The sequence below is a fragment of the Euwallacea similis genome, chromosome 27, assembly GCF_039881205.1.
Source record: "Euwallacea similis isolate ESF13 chromosome 27, ESF131.1, whole genome shotgun sequence".
Classification (NCBI taxonomy): domain Eukaryota; kingdom Metazoa; phylum Arthropoda; class Insecta; order Coleoptera; family Curculionidae; genus Euwallacea; species Euwallacea similis.
This window is the reverse complement of record NC_089635.1, coordinates 1,312,109-1,329,705: the sequence shown is the minus strand read 5'-3', so window position 1 is coordinate 1,329,705 and position 17,597 is coordinate 1,312,109. Positions and strand designations below refer to the sequence as shown.

Below are 17,597 nucleotides of genomic sequence, written 5' to 3'. Positions count from 1 at the left end.
CGTCTTTAATATCTTATCCAAGTCAATGTGTGTAAAAAATGAGGAACTAGTTTAAAAAAGTAAAAAAAAAAACAATTGTATAAAAGCAATTTATTTATTAAATTAAATTAACATCACAACATATATCTTAAACACGTCATACCGTTCTGTATCGAAGAAGTTAACTTTATTAACTAATCATCATTTTTAAAAAAATGTGAAGCGAAAGCTGCATTTACGCAGTATATGAAATAACATTTTCAATGCCTACGTCATTCTTGAGTTTTGAAATTGAGGAAGTTTAATAGAAGTAACAAAAATCGTGGTTTCTCGACATTTTATTTTACTTATAAAAATACAAAAGCTCTTTGATGTTTTCAACCAGGAGTGATATCCAAGAGTATTTGAATTATTAAGAAAATGAACTAACCCGAAAAATATACGCAAATGTGTAAAATAATGGTCTACGCTTCCTTATAACGTGAAAATTCCAACTCCATGTGGGCGTAAAAAATACAAAAATACTAAAACACCACTTCTTAATAACCTACAATTCAGTCTTATCGGACTTTGGGTTTCCGCTTCTGTCCCAGCCTTTCAGTTCGTTGGTTGCTTCCTTGGCGATGTAACTGATGAAATCATTTATCTCCCGTCCACCCTATAGAACAATTAAAATCACTTTATAAAACAAATCTTTAAGCAATGAATGAGTTTTATGTACATCATATCTGACAGGACTATCTTTCTGGTTCTTTGGAGCCCAGTAAAGAGTTGGAAAACCACGAACATCAAATGGACCAGTTACATCATTGGCCGTTGCATCCATCTTCACAATAGCGACATCTTCTTCTTTAAGCTAAAAATTAAGAATACACATGTGTTAAGAACCAAAATTTTGAAACTAATATGATTAGTAATCACAATGAGGTGCATAAAAAGCACGACTGATAAGAAAAATAAATTCGTATAATTCATTTTTATGTCTAAAAAAAAAAAACAAATTCAATAGTTTAATTGCTTACCTTTTCAGCTAATTCATCGAAAGTTGGAGCCAACTTCTTGCAGTGTCCGCACCAAGGAGCATAAAACTCGATCAACGTGTCTTTTCCATTGTTGATTACAACATCATCAAAGTTCCTAGCTACAGCCACTGTAACTGGTCCTTCTTGAGTTTCAGGGATAGCTTCCGATTTTATGTATGCTTCCAAATTTCCATCTAATAAGTCGTTTACAAAGGCCTCTAAAGTGTCGACACTATTGGAGAAATTTATTGAATAACACTGGTTAAAAAAGCACATATCTGTGTCTTACGAGAATTCTTCGCGAAGAACGTATTTTTTGTCACTGGAGTCACGAGCTGCAACTCGGGGTTTGTCACTCTGAGCAAACTCAATGCCGAATTCATTAAGTTCGTGGGTGAATTCATCATTGGCCGCAATTGCAAAGTTGACTTTGCCTTCAAAGCCTTTGGCTACCTATAATAATCACAATTATAGCTTATAAAATTATAACAATGACACAATCAAACCTTCAAAACCCTGTTACGCCAGTAGTTAGTTCCCTTAGGGTTCTTTACGTAGTCAACACCGTAGTAGACAATGACTAAGGGTTTGTTGAATTCTCGTTGATTGTCAGCCTTGCGCACACCCACCAGTCCATGGCTAAAATTGTAACGATATTGAAGGATGTCAAGAATAATAAGTCAAAGGTTATCTTTAATTAGAAAGAAAATTGGCAATAACAAAAGTTCTTGCAAAAATAATTAACAATTACTTACAAGTTCTTGGTAACGAAATCGTTTAAATCAGCAGTTTCAGCAGAGCCAGAGTATGTAACTGATTCAGGCTCAAATTTGTTCTTCAAGTGGGCTGGGCGGAAGAGAACTACTCCATCACTATAGAATAAAATCAATTAGAATGTTAATATATAAAAATTAAAGCAACAATCACCTCAAGCCTTGTTTTTCTAACACTTCCTTAAAGGAAGAATGGGCAAATTGCACTTTTTCTCTCAATTTGTTTGCAAGTTGCAAGAAAGCAGCCTTAAGGTCTGATTCCTTTTCAAAGAAACCAACAACTACAGATTCTTTTTCTGCAGCCAACAATTTCTCTAAGTCAGCAATTGCTTTAAGTTCTCTTGAAGCTGGTCCAACTTGTGATTTCATATATTTTACAATACCTTTAATGAAAAAAATATGTAATATGAGTCCAAACTTCAATAAAATTGACATTACCATTGGCTTCTCTAGGTCCATTATAATCTTGAGAATATTCTCCATTGCGGAAGATTTTCAGTGTGGGGTATCCATTGACGGAGTTCTTGTTACAGGTTTCCTTACCTGCTTCAGTACAGTCAACTTTTACTAAAGCAACTGGAGGGTCATTTCGGATCAGGTCTTCAGCAGCTTTGGCATATTCTGGTTTCAGACGTTTACAGTGACCACACCTAAAGGAAAATTGGTATACATTGTAAAATTTGCAAAAAAAATTATAAATATTATCACTTTTGGTGCCACATGAAAATACAAAAATATAGTTATTATTATTTGCTGATGTGTATTGAGAATTGGAAAGTTTGTATTTATTCTATATTGTGAAAGTAAAATATCAACCTTCAGTTTTTTTTTTATCATATTTAGAAGTGGTAGCATATACTTGAGTTACAAATAGTATGAATAATATGATTATTGAATTTTTATAAAAATGTTTTTTACAAAAATTTTTATCTATAATGTGGAACTTATTTTTAGTACTTTATGTAAGGTGCAAGGGCCTTCTTATGGGTCTCTTCAGAAAATAAACTAAAACCTCCCTATAAAAAAAAGTTAAACTTTGTATGACGAATATACCTACTAGAGGGATAACTAGACCTTTGCTTTTTTATCAAGTAAGGTGATTGACTTTATACCAAGTAGTACTACTGACATATCTTTTTCACTTCTATATTGTCGGGTCTATATTTTGATAGTTATTGATAATTAAGTATGGTGTCTTGTTGGCATTTCATTTGCTTGGCTGTACTATTTTCCAACAACAGAACAGAAAGGAAATGATCGAAATTGATTGTATATTTTCATTTGAATTGAATTTAGATATTTATAGCTTTTACAGTTATTTTTTAGATATTTGTCTCAACCAATGTTATTAGTAACTTATGTCCTAGGATTTAGGGCCATTAAGAGTTCTTGCCAACATACTAAAGCATATAGGTACCAACAATTACACCAAAGCCCTAATCGACAAACTTTTTGTTTTGGGGTTATACATTTTCACTAAAGTTAACAATTTTGTTAGGCTCCTACAGTAGGTATGTGATATTAGAGAATTAGGGCAATTAAGCTCAAAGGTATCAGAAAATGGGCAAGAACTTACCATGGGGCATAAAACATCACCAAGGCTGTCTCATGTTCGGCAAGTTTGGAGTCAAAATCGCTGTCCCCCAATTCTAGAACGTCCTCTTCTGTTGCCAGAGCACTGGAAGCTATATAAAGCACAGCAAATAGTTGCAAAAGGTACATTTTCTCTTAGTTTTGCACGGCAAAATAAATCCAAACCGGCTTCGAACGTTCCACTAGGATTTTTAAGAACTGTCAAAAGAAGTGATGGGATTTGTACGTGGCCACGATTATATCGAAAGCTCATGCGTTAGCCTTTGTGTTGTCTCATTATGATTGGCTGGTTGTCACTAAGGCTATAAAAATGTAACACAGCCATTGGCCAGGAATGCCGGCTAAATTCAAATGTGGAGAACTGATAAACCAAGTTAATTAACATACAAATAATTATTGAAATGTTTAAAAAAATAAGATAGATAAATACTTGTTTTATAGTGGTTTATTTACTACGTTTCGTGATTCAAGGTGAATAAGTAGCTTTAGAAGATTTGGGATAAATAAACTTTGCCTTGATTACTCGAAAATTATGCTTGGGCGTAGGTTTAAGTGAATATCCCACATTTGTGAATTTTAAAAAATGTGCATTTTGCTTTAGATATAGATAAGCAACGTGGGAGTGTAATATAACGTTTACAATTATCGTTGCAATGTAACTTATAAGAATTTAACGTGGTATTAGGCTTGTATGAATAGTGCATAAAATAACATATGATATTCTGTATAATGATGTGCATTCATTGCATTCATTTATATTTGGGTAATACAAAATATGGCTTTTAATAACAGTTTTCATCAAGTTTATAACTATTTAAGCCAATTTTCCAACAGCATGCTAAGCACTGATAAAAAGGAGAAATTTGCCTTCACCAAAATGACAAGACACAGTTTCAAAGCCGAAAATTATATTTTTTGCTAATTATTGAATAACTAAAAATTTTACTTATGAATTTGCTATAGTGACTCTTGCTTCTTCAATGTTTCATCCTAAAATTGATCAAGGAATATCGACGTTCTAAAATATCTTCATCCGGTTATAATTAATTGATTCGTTCGAAGAGGTGAACTGTATTGTGGGTTGCCTAGTATTAAATCGAGGATAAAGCATGAAAATTAATACATTTACTACGTGTCCACGTAGATTTTAAATCGTTTTGAGTTCAGTACTATTTTTCATCTTAATTAAGTACACGTTAGTCGCTTTCTTTCAACTTGTGTTTTCAGATCAAAACACGTTACGATTTAAAAATAACGTGATTTTTAATTCACGTAAATTTTGAATCATAACGTGTTGTGATTCGAAAGCGTAAAAAAAGCTGCTCTTCAAATTGAATTTTTCCCGATGTGATTTAAATATTGAAGGGTACCATTAAACTAATCTTGGATTCAATTCCAGTTTCATGGGATATTAAATACGAAAAACAGCAATATTTCCAACACTATTTTCGAAATTTTGGGTTATGCAGTAATAAAATAGGTATTTCTGTAAATGTATGTCAAGGGTTTCTATACCTCGGGTATGTACGCCCAACTATTGTAGCTTTTTAAGTTTTAGAATTTGGATTAAGCAGAGGTTATATTTTCATGAAATGGAGTTGCAGGTACGCAAATTAAAATATAAATTTACGTCCGATTATAATATATTCCCAACGACATGAATCTTTTTGACAAGCATTAACCTAGAAGGAATTGAGTTAATCAGTAAAGTACACTTAATAAGTAGGGCGCAATAAGTGGCTGAGATAAATCATAAGCAGGCCCTCGCGTAAGACTATGTTGTCTCGGGACTACGTCTATACCGGCACCTGGCATCGAAATCCGAAGATACATGGGCTATAGAATCTTAATTAATTTCGTCTTCGTAATCTCGAGCAACTAAACGGCAATTTCTCGGCAAACATAAAGGATTTTTGAGAAGGTGGCTCGGGAAGCGAAATGGAACCGGGAAATACCGCCATAATTCATCTAACCTATAAGATTACTGATCTTTAATCCCCTTCCTTTCGTGCTTTTCTCTCTTTACCGAGTCGCACACTCCTAAAAGTTGAGATTTACTGCCTTCTTGGAATTATATTGTTGGGCTTGGGAACGTTCCTGCAGATCCCCGCTTGCAGTTTACCCGAAATTATGATGATATATTCTATACAGGAAAAACTTGTACTTTACGTCTTTAAATAGCTCATTTCTCGCAACTAATATTATACGCTACTATTGTGTACCATACGTATCTACACAGTAACATGTATAAAAAATCTGGATTTGCTGATTGGAAACATTATGGTTATCCCGACATACAGTGAGGGACGAAAGTATTGGCATCACAGAAGTTCTAATATAAAATGACTGATTTTGCTACATTAGCAAATATCAAAATAAATGAAAACTAATTTATTTAAGCCTCATATTTTAAAGTATTAATTACCCCCGCATTTAGTATTATATGATTTTTCTAACAAATAATACATTGCAAATACGTAAACTAATTATAGAAATCCATGAACAAGAATATTGGCACTCTTTAGTGACATACATAATTAATTACAACTAATACTTTGTATGAAGACTTTCTTTTTATTACTTCAGCTAATCGTCTTGGCATTGAATGTACTAAATTTTGAGTAAAATTTGGTTCTATATTTTCCCATTCTCGTTGTAAAATTCCTTTCAGCTCTAGTTTGCTTGAAATGTGATGTTTCCTTACTTTTTTTTCTAGTTCATTCCAAACATGCTCAATTGGATTGAGGTCTAGTGACTGTGGAGGGGTATTTAAAGTGTGGGGAACATTAAATGCGATCCATTGTTTTACGATGTAGGCTGTATATTTCGGATCATCATCCTGTTGAAAATAAAATCTAATTGAAGCTTTTCAGCACTCTGCTTTAAATTATTTTTAAGAATATCTAAAAAAATGATCTTATCCATCATATTATCGACGAAGACAAGATTTCCAATTGAAGTTGTACACCCCCATACCAAAACACTACCACCTCCATGTTTGATGGTCTTATGAAGATTTTGTTGTTCAAGTTCTGTGTGCCATACGCACACTTTACCATCGGACTGAAAAATGTTGAATTTAGATTCATCGGAAAATAATATATTGTCCCAATATTGGTTGCCTCGGTCAATGTGCTCCTTGGCAAAATTTAGTCTCTTCTTCTGATTTACTTTACTGATATAGGGCTTCTTTCTGGCTACCCTAGCTCTATATCCGGCACGATGAAGAGTCCTGCGTGCTGTTTTACTGTCAACGTCTTTACCATCCTCTACTCTTAAAATAGAGGCAATTTCTTATGCACTGATCCGAGGATTAAGTTTAATTTTATTGACTACTTTTGTCTCTTCCTGAGCAAACAACTTTTTTGGGCGGCCACTTCTGGGTTGATTCAAAAAATCATTACTATTTTCAGATCTTTTTATAACATTTGTAACTATAAAACAGCACTTTTTTACTATACTTGCAATGTCTGAATAAGATTTATCATTTCTACATAAGTTTACAATTATTTTTCTTTGACTAATAGTTGTTTCTTGACCCTTGCGTCCCATTATTATCTAACTACCAACACAGCCCAAATATTTTTAACTTTGCTTGTCCCTAAACACAAAGAATTTATATTAAATATATAAAAAAAGTAAACAAATTGTTTGTGAATCAGGAAAATGATTTGATTATGTACATAACTAAAGTGTGTCAACATTCTTGTCCATGGATTTCTATAGTTAGTTTACGTATTTGCAATGTATTATTTGTTAGAAAAATCATATAATATTAAATGCGGGGGTAATTAATACTTTAAGATATGAGGTTTAAAATAAATTAGTTTTCATTTGATTTGTTATTTGCTAACGTACCAAAATCAGTCATTTTATATTAGAACTTCTGGGGTGCCAATACTTTTGTCTTTCACTGTATAAATCTTGGAGTATCATAACTCTGAAGATAAATAAATTCGACAAACTGTATAAAACCGAGGTATATTTGCGGTTCAATTGAAGTTATTTGAAAAGCCTCTTGACTCCTTGTCATCCTGGATGAGAGATCACGGAACATCGAGATACGCTTTTACGTAAATCCTCGACTGCCTTTTAGCCTTGTTACCAAAGATCAGGCCAGCTATCGAGTACCGTCTAAACATGGGATTTTATTTAAGAGTGGGATTTGAGGATGCAAACCGAAGCAAACATTTCCGATTTTCCTCAACAGGAACTTGGTAAAAGGTATCTGCTCAGTGACTTAGGCTTATTGATTCAGTTTAGCACTTAAGATTTCGTGACAAAGAACACATTTAATTAAACGGAAATTATCGGAATCTAAGTGTAGGTCTGATATTTTAACCTTATTACCACTTGCCCTTTACTTCGCCCTAGTGCAGGTAAAGTTATGATCTGGCTATTAAAGTAATTATCGAAGATGTCGCCAGCAAGGTCCCGACAAAATCAAGTTACCAATTCAATTCACTTTGTAGCTTTATCCTATTTGGTGAGTAAAACTTGGATGCGGTCTCCGTTCGAATCTGAGTTAGATAGAATTAATAATGCTCATGCATCAATAGATCTTTATAAGTCGAAGACCAAAGGGAACTCCGCTTTCAACTAATTAAGTAGAGAGGCCTGGATACTTAGCAGTTGCGGCAAGGCGGTGGGGTCGCCTATCTGACCACATACACACCACTTTCTGCGGCGCCTCGAGCACAAAATAACCCTTAATGGCCAATTAGAAGTCTTTAAAGTCCACGCTATCCTCTCCTATACGGTTTTCGGAAAATTAATCTTTTTACACTACCGACAGGACGGTTTCCACTGTTTATCCCTCTATGCCCTCAAACGAGATAACCTGTTGCTTTCCCGGCTCATCCCTATTTAACAGCTTCCCCCGCAGGAGAAACTGATATTTAACACTTTATTTCAATTCTCCTGTTTTACCCTAAGTAACGTGACTGCGTGAATATCAAATGTTCGAATACTCTAATAATTTCGATAGCATCAATACCGAAATAGGTATCCGATATTCAATTAAGACCCACGTTAAAGTAAACTCTCAGACACAGGACATTACGTTTGGCCTTATTATACCTCCGATATTAAAGAAAAATTTAAACTCGTAATACACAATAAAATTCCCAAGTTTATCGTTGATAAGCGAACGACAGCAATAAAATATGACAGACGGAACGTCAAATAATGGCCAACCGTCCAAAAAGCACGCGAGCAGTCTCGGTTTTATCTTCTAAATGTGTTGATTTTCTTCCATTTAAGACACATAATTTCATAGGAGGCAGTGCAGATGCTGACAATTTACTATTTAAAATGTTTTCTTAGGCAGAACCCAAAGAGATAACACTGTGATAAATGCCAACGGCGTTCTGATTGAATTTTAATTAAATTTTGCTTCACTAGATATATTTTTGATGAGTATTTCAATACCGGTGACGGTGGAGAAGAGTGTATTTTTTGATTTTAGTATCGCCCTATAATGTACGCTTACAACAAGGGCGAGGTATGGCATACTGCGAGTGCAACAACTTGAAATCTGCGCTAGTTTGGAAACGACATTAGTCTCATAATTTTGGTGTGTATGATACGCATTTAGTCATTATTTTTGTTTACGCCTCAGCACTTATCAGTTAAGTCATCGATGGGGTCCACATCACTTTAGCCCCACTAAAATTAATCATTTCTTTTTGGAAGAAATGACTTCTTTGATTGTAATGCACGATTCTTTGCAAAAAATTGCGGATCTTTTTTCATTATTTTTCATATAAGTATCTGCAGTATCTCGGGACCGTGGAGTGAACTGGGGTACTGAGTGGGGTAAAATGAATCGAAAACATAGTTGGATAATGGATAAATCATGTAATAAACTAATCGTAATCAAACCCACCAAACCCTAAACTAACCCAACTAAGTTAATCTTACCCAAATAAAAATAAACTATCATAATTGAAAAAGTGTTAAAATACATATTAAATGATGATTAAAAATTATTTTTTTATTTTTTATTGTTTTTATTTGTGCAAGAATGGTTTAGTTGGGTTAGTTTAGGGTTTGCTGGGCTTGGCTACGGTTAGATTAGATTAGGTTAGATTAGTTTCATTACACAATTTATTCGTTATCCAACAATGTTTTTGATTTATTTTGTCCCACTCAGCACCCCAGTTCGCTCCACGGTCCCGAAAGCTTGCAGATACTGCAGATACTTATGTGAAAAATAATTAAAAAAAAGAAAAAAATTCGCAATTTTTTGCAAAGAATTGCGCATTACAATATCAAAAAAGTCATTTTTAAAAAAATAAATTATTTCTTGAATGACTTGAAAAAGAGAAGGTTAATTTCTGTTGGGCTAAAGTGATATGGACCCCATCGACGATATCTATAGCCAAATTGCCTTTACTTATCTTCCTAATGAAACAACATTTCCATGCAGAACTCTAAGACTACCCCTGGTAGCCGAATCTGGAAAAGCAGTTAGAGTTTTTCTTATTAGCTTCTTCGCAAACAATATGCGGTTAGCTGACTCGAAGTCACAAATGCACTGTGCTTGTCTCCCCTTTTTAAAGAATGCCAACAGGAAATTAATTCTCAAAAATGAAAGCTGCCAAAGTGGCCCGACGCTTGCCACTCCCAACCGATAACAACGTATACGTCTTATTTCATTTAATAAAACCTCGCAAAGAATGGGTTATCAGCGTTTCTTTCTGTTAGCATTTGCGATAACTTCTCAACGAATTATCGCCCCATTTAGTTTGTACGAATGATTTTTCTTTCCTTTCATCTAAGCAAGTTGCAGATATTTGTTATTTGCTGAACAAGTGTCTTAATCCCTTATTAGAATACGTGGTATTTCTGGTTAGAACAAAACATAAATGAACTTAATTATATGCATTCCCCTTTTTGGAACTACAAATTCGTTCTAGCTGCTCTACATTTACGTTCTCTACTCGAGATTGAAAATACCTAATCTCGAAGGAGTTTTGGAAGTCATGACCTGCGAAATTGTAAAAATTGGCACATTTCGAAAGCAGTTGAAAATAGGGGGAGGGTAGATTATATGAAAAATTATTAGAATTTTAGAATTTTCACGGAGATTGCAATACCCTGTATATATAACAAAATCTTACCACCCTATAATAACAGTAAGATACGAAGTGTTTTTCCTGCCCACTTCTTTGCCATTAATGTTTGTGCATTAAGTCCCACCGAAAGTCGTCAATCGGTCATAATTTCTTGTTTAAAAATACAAAATCGTCAATGTTCGGTGAAATGCTGTGTATGACCTTTGTGAAAACCACCATTGATCATTTTGTCAAGAAAATGTTGCTTTTTACTCCTGACCTAATCCTATAATTTCTTAAATAGATAAACTCATCTCAAAGCCTATAAATTTCCTGCTAAAGCGTCTACTAGCGTACATCGCAAATCCTGATCAGATTCTTAAAACCCGGGGTTCTGATCCGATTAACTCGTCATGGCACGTCTTCCCAATCTCGGTAATGATAAAAACGGTAATAAAAATTAGGGATAATAGGGAAGAGGAGAGCCGAAAGGCAAAAATTCATTTCCAGCCACCGGATTTTGCCGATAACCCGACGCTGGTATATACGGAGATAAGCAGAATTGAGGGAATAAAATTATAATCGTCACCTGATGACAGGGTTTCAATTTAACTGAATTTAACGCCAATTTAGTGGAACGTCTTTTCGGATAATGAAATGGAATGATTTCGTTTTGAAAGGTCTTCTGAACAAATAAATTTACGATTACCATGGAAACATCAAGATACTAACGCAACAGGAAATTAACCTGTCTTATTTTTAATCTAAATATTTTGTTCATCCAGGCCTCAGTTCGTTCCGTGGACCCTTTCGAATAAGGTCTGGATGATATGTGGTTAAGTTTAGTTACTTTCGGCGCACTGTATGGAGAAAGTTAATCCCCAGTTAAGCCTAAATGACTTGTGTTGTATAAGATTAAAGTCAAGAAAGCGTGTGCAGCAAATAAAGTCCAAAAAAAGGCAGTATATCACCTGGGATAAGGCTGGGGTGATTACGAGGTATCGTGCGGAGGCAGCAACGCGGAGGCAGATTAGAACTCCTAGTTGGCGGCCCGCGAAATGCTGATCGCCATGATAAACGGTTATTGAGTTAAATAAACAGTGTACGGCGAAGAGCTCGTAACTTATAAATATCTATCCTGTTTCCCTTGCTTTGGACTTAGTCTTGATATATGGCGGTATAGCTAAAAGGATTATACACCTACTCCTTTCTTCTTCATAAGTTTGCTTGGCCGTTTCTCTCCAAGTCGGTATCGTTCGGCCTTAGGATATCTTAATAAGATTCATGAAAGGACGCCATATTTTATATTGGCCCTATCCAGGGTAATTCCTTGCGAGAGGCTTCGGGTCCTCGCTATTACTGGTTCGACCCCTTGCTTGCATAAGAAGATAATGCAAGAAGAGGCGCAAATTCCGTTATAGGTACCTTTAAAATGCAGTTTTTATTTTTATTACGTTAAAATACTGTAACGTAGTTGCGATCGAATTTTGTAGCATATTTGAAAGAGCTCATTCACCAATTTGGCCAGAAAACAGTTGGTATTTCTGGATGATTCTGTATATAATCTAAGATACCCTCGGTTTAAATTATGAATTTAATTGGAATAATCGGATTGGTCTTATTATCTGTACTCCATTTCTAATACCTTCTTAAAGCTGTTCCTATCATCAAAGATGAGAAAGATTCTAAGTACAATATCTGCGCGTTCTGTTGTGTTACATAAAAAGACCTGAGCAATATAAATCTGAATTTACGGAGATATAATTTCTGAGCTTATTACGAGAACAAAGGTAATTATACTCTAAGGCAGGGTATATTTAGCGATTATGCTTGTATCGGTAACAAGGCTTTTGATTTTGCTTTTCCGCCTCCGTTAACCTTTTGGTCTGGCCACGTTTTGACTTGCAAAGTATAAAATTAATGAAGACTTTCTTGCTTTACTGCAGAAATAGCTTTCAGCTCTTTAATAATAAACATTATATTTACCAACCAAGGCAATTCAATTAAACAGAAACGAAAAATAATCCCTATTCACTGATCCTGGAGAGATTTATTACAAAGATGAGGATCTAATAATTCCCTGCCCCACCTCCGCCGAACTAATTACTCACTAATTAGGATTTAGGAGTAGGTGTCCTATAAATCGATACTTTCGTCTTGGAAGTCTAAGGAGTAAGTCCCAACGATAATCCGACCATCGCATAAATATGATCAAGTGTGAAGTTGGGGCTGGAAGTATTAAGCCTGCAGCTTCTAGTTTGCCATGCCCCAAGAGACCAGCTGAGATGTTAGGTTAAAAACGATGGGCCGATAAAGTTATGGGTTGCGAGTAACTTACCCTAAACTCTAGGGCAATTGAATTTCTAATATATTCCGTAGCACATTTTTCTCCATCTTCAACAACAAATACAAAACCCTCAAATAAATCTAGATAAAATAATCCCCATATCAGCCCAAAGTTAGCCATTCCCATTATGAAATACGATCATAACAGAATCCTTGTTGTCCGCCTGACTGGATGACTTCCTACTTTAACTGGAAGGTCCAGGACTTAGCCTTTTAGGTCAATATGGGATTTAGAGAATTTAAATTTGCTGATTCTGATATACTGCAAATTGCTTGAAACGCGCCCCAGAAATCTCTCTATATTCGAACAGTCATTACTTCATTTCTGAATTTAAGGGTTTATTAATCTACGTCTTGATTATTACCGGACTATCATATCCATTCAAGTTATGTGCCTTCGTTTAATAGTCTTTTCAGTGGAATCGCGGACTTTTTTAATGATTCCTTGCCGAAACTCGTGTCATTATTTTCAATAAACTTGTAAAACTTCAATTTATTGAAAATTATGAATCGAAGCTTCAGTATACGGACAAAACTGGGTGTTTTAAAAGGAATTTCAAGTAGGCCCTACGTATTATCATAAACATGCGGAAAAAGTGGAATTATACCCTCTAGTGGCTTTCCTGTCCTCCCACGCTCCACCAAAGTAGGAATTTACAAAGGGTTTTTGTTTTCCTTCTTCACCTCCAAAAATCTTTGGCTTTGGACGAAATTCTTAATTCTGAAGTTGAAAAGTCATAAAAAAGTAAGAAGTCGGGCGTATCAACGCCGAATTCGAAATTGTTAAAATGTCAAAGAGTCATTTACTACTTTATATCAGGAATTTGCAAACCAGAAATTTCAAACTAATAAGATCAGAGACGTATAAAATATAATTTTCAAGTAAGAACCACCTACAAAAATATGAATTGAAAGATATCTAAATTTGGATAGTTCCTGGGTCTTAAATGGTTTAGTTGCGCCAATGATTTAGTGTGCGCTGAGTACTATAATTAAGGGTTCTCTATAATTGAAAAAGTTATTGCTACAATATTATGTAAAATACAAAGTGTCCCAGAAACATTGGTACAAATGAGTATAGCGCATTAGTGAATGAAAGAATAGAGCGAGTCGGCTAAATATGCGTTGTAAAAAAGTTTCTTGTTTGTATGTGTATTTTTTATTCTTTAGATTGGGAATAAAGCTCACAGTTGATAATTTGTCAGCTTGAAATTGCTTGTTTGGTTGTTTTTGGGGTATGGCAAATTCATTTAAAATCTTTGTTCCACGCTAGTTGGTGTGTGCTGTGCTTTACCAATGTACGAAACATCGACTTATGTTTTTTATCAGTGTATAGAAATAAAAATATTGCTTTGACACCCTGTAGAATAAAAACAAGTAACTTCTGTTTACTGCAAGATTAGCTGAATCGTTCTCCTTTTTACCCTTTAGCATTCAATACTCATTTGTACCATTGCTTGTGGAACACGCTGTATACAGGGGTGTATCAAAAAATGTGGGCTGGCTATACATAGCGGGCTTCTACGTTTAAAAATAAGAAAAAAAATTACATCAATATGAGTCCGGAAGCGCTTCTTAACACAAATACAGCCTTTTAAAAATGACGAGTGGTTTTTATTTAATATCGTTGGAATTACTTCAGGTAGAGTTTTCAATTTTGATAGTTCTGGATAGTTTTGATGGCTCAGGATTAGGAGTAAAAATCCAGAGCGCCCCTCCCTCAGCTCCGCCCCTGAACATGATAGAAAAATGTGACTAATTGTTAAAAGGAGGTATTAATATTAGCAAATATCGTACCAAAATTGAAAACTCTGCCCAAAGTAATTCCAACGATATTAAATAAAAACCACTTTTTGGTCGCCATCTTTAAAGGGCTATATTTCTGTTAGGAAGCACTTCCGGGCCCATGTTGATTAATTTTTTTTCATATTTTTAGACGTATAAGCCCGTTATGTATAGCTAGCCCACATTTTTTGATACATCCTATAGTATATACAGGGTGATTCATAACTAATCTATAAAATTTTAGGGGTAGGTGTGTCATGAAAAACGAAGTCAATTTTGCAAACAAATTTTTTGGAAAATCCTTATAATAAAGTTTAATCATTGTATAATTGGACGACTGTAATGTTTACGTTTTTCTGCAGAATCCCTTTTACGTTCATCAACCTTACGTATAATTTATAGTTGGGTCTCCCACGTGTCAATGGTTGGGAGCTGAAGACATGGGTGATCCGACTTAAGGGTAACAATTTATGATACCAAAATTGCTTACACATGTAAGCTCGCTTCTTTTATTTCGGGTGAAACAAAAGTACCCTTAAGTCGAATCACCCATATCTTCAGCTCCCAACTATTGACATGTGGCAGTCCCAACTATAAATTATACGTAAGATTGAGAGGGTATCCAACAAAATTCCATGGCGTACGTTAACCTAAACATTACAATCGTCCTGTTATACAATGGTTAAACTTTAACAATTTTTTCCGTGGAAATTATAAGGATTTTCCAAAAAATGTTCTTACAAAATTGACTTAGTTTTTCATGACACGCTTACCCCTAAAATTTTATAGAAAAGATGTGAATCGCCCTGTATAACAATCAGAGTAAAGGTGCACTGGACACAATTGGTTATTGAGTAACAGGGTGTTCTAGATTTAACCATTACGCCGCTGTAATGGTTTTAAAACGAAATCGTCGGCAAGGCAATTTAACAATTTTTAAACGTTGGGTTTTTTCCTTTCCGAAATTCAAAACATTTTCGGCTGCTACAGGGGCGCAACTATCTCACTCTCGACGTTAAAGCGAAGTGGCAATGGTAAAACGTAAAGACTCAAATAAACCCTTAGAAGAAATGTGGGTCCCAAATTACATAATCATTTATCAAAATTGAATAGTCCATGTTCTGCAATCTAAAACAAGTTTTCCAGCAACAGAAGCTGAAATTTATACACCTTGAATTCACCCCTAAATTAGCAGTTGCAGCAGTGCTCGGCACTTGAAACATAAAATCCATTTAAAAGGCAGTTAGATTTGTGCTACATTCGCGCTATCAGAAGAGAGTTTGAAATAGTGTTTGGAATGTCTTTCAGATGTCTCAATTCGTTAGATCAGATATGGGGGTGACAATTGGGGTATGCCACAAAGCGTTTACGTCAACGCAAGCAAGTTTCCAGTTTACAGGAAACAACTGGCAGGCTTGATAATCTGTCAGTTTTGTCGTCAGATAATGTTGTCCATTTAAAATGGTCGCCACTAACCCCTAAAGTTAGACACAGGTCTTATCCCTGTGATAATAAGGTAGGTATTTCAATTAAAAGATAAGTTTAGGGGGGCGAAATGTATTCATCACAGCCGCAAGGAGACTGGCTGTTATGTGTAATATACATACCGGCATTAATATAATATATCGGTGTCTGTTTGACCAGGGTTTTCGACTCGCACAATGAATTGGGAATGGGCTTAATTTTCACCCTTTAAACCATAAAGAAGTTCGGTTTTTCTATCCGATTACAGCAACATCGTGAAATGTATGATACCCGGTCGTTCGTCGCTGACATATTATGATCTAATCCCGTCATTTGCCTGACATCATTTAAGTATAAGAGGAAATATTTTTGTTCCCCGAGTACGAGATTAATTTGCACTTCCCAAGGTGTTTTCACCGATTTAAACACTCTGAATGGAGCCGCAACATTGTATATTGAGATGTACTTCCACATTTACTCCCTCAGGTAACTGTGCGGAGAATTATCTCCGACGTTAATTCAAGAATTGGATTCGCATGAATTTTTTTCTCATGAATAAAAGTGAAAAACACAAAGGACGAACTGACCCAGAAACAAGGCGATTGTCTTAATCCCGAGGCAGGAAACTTTCAAAACTAAGTACTCCCCAAACAGCACTGAACAAGGCTAAAAAACGCCGAAACAGGCAATAAAAGCGCAAGGTGCAAGAAGATGATCTCAACGGACTCCATTTAAAAGCCCTTTATCATGCGTTATAGTAGTATTTCTCGTTTTCCGCCGCTTATGAATAATAAATACTGATAGGAAAGCGTAATCTTACGACCAAGAAGCGCATATTCTCGGGCTCTTCTTGGCGAGAGCTACTTATCAGCTCGCTGCTAAATTAAAGATAAAAAATATACTGTCACGTCCATTCTAAGTTGGCTTATTCAATTTCCATCTCCCATCTAGGAGTTTTGGCCCGAGAGTTAGTGGGGTGATAAAGCAATAATGGCCTTAGCTGAGTTTACATCGAAGTCTCTTCATCGCTGCGTTGCTTGTGGAGAAATGTTCAAAATCAGATTTTAAGAAATGTGTATCATAATATATCAGATTATGGAAGTTAGTCAGTCATAGAAGTAGTGGCGAAAAGCTCTGGTGTAAAGTTTTTTGTTTTGGAGTGATCAACTCAACGCCCTCAGATTCTCGCTCAGGTCATTCGACTCAGAAAAATGTTTAATATCAAATTTTAAGAAGAGTGTATCATAGTGTGCGAGATTATGAAATTTGGCAAGTTATCGAAGTAGTAGAGAAAAGCTCGGTTCTGGAGTGTTCTGTTTTGCGGTTTTTGACTTAGTGCGTCCATATTTAATAAAAGCAACGAAATATACATATAAAATCAAACTCTTCTACGAATTTATTAGCAGAAAAACTCTTAAGTTTTGGTCCGCGAGTTAGCGGAGTGATAAAATAATAATGATTTTGGCTAAGTTTACATCGATCCTTTTCGTCGTCGTTTTGCTTGTAGAGAAGTGTTCCAAACAAGTTTTTAAAAAGTATGTATTATAATATGTCAGGTTATTGAAATTTTTGAACCG

General features: G+C 35.1%; 1 protein-coding gene across 1 annotated transcript; it reads right to left on the bottom strand.

Moving 5' to 3' along the window:
* Window positions 1-75: 75 nt before the first annotated feature.
* Window positions 76-3,579, bottom strand: ERp60 (disulfide-isomerase A3). The gene is made up of 9 exons (XM_066402794.1): window positions 3,351-3,579; window positions 2,213-2,424; window positions 1,929-2,157; window positions 1,757-1,873; window positions 1,508-1,640; window positions 1,291-1,454; window positions 1,002-1,233; window positions 701-835; window positions 76-637 (listed from the first exon to the last, which is right to left on the bottom strand). The coding sequence occupies exons 1-9, from the start codon at window positions 3,494-3,496 to the stop codon at window positions 527-529; spliced, it is 1,479 nt and encodes a 492-aa protein (XP_066258891.1). The 5' UTR covers window positions 3,497-3,579; the 3' UTR covers window positions 76-526.
* Between the last annotated feature and the right edge of the window lie 14,018 nt (window positions 3,580-17,597).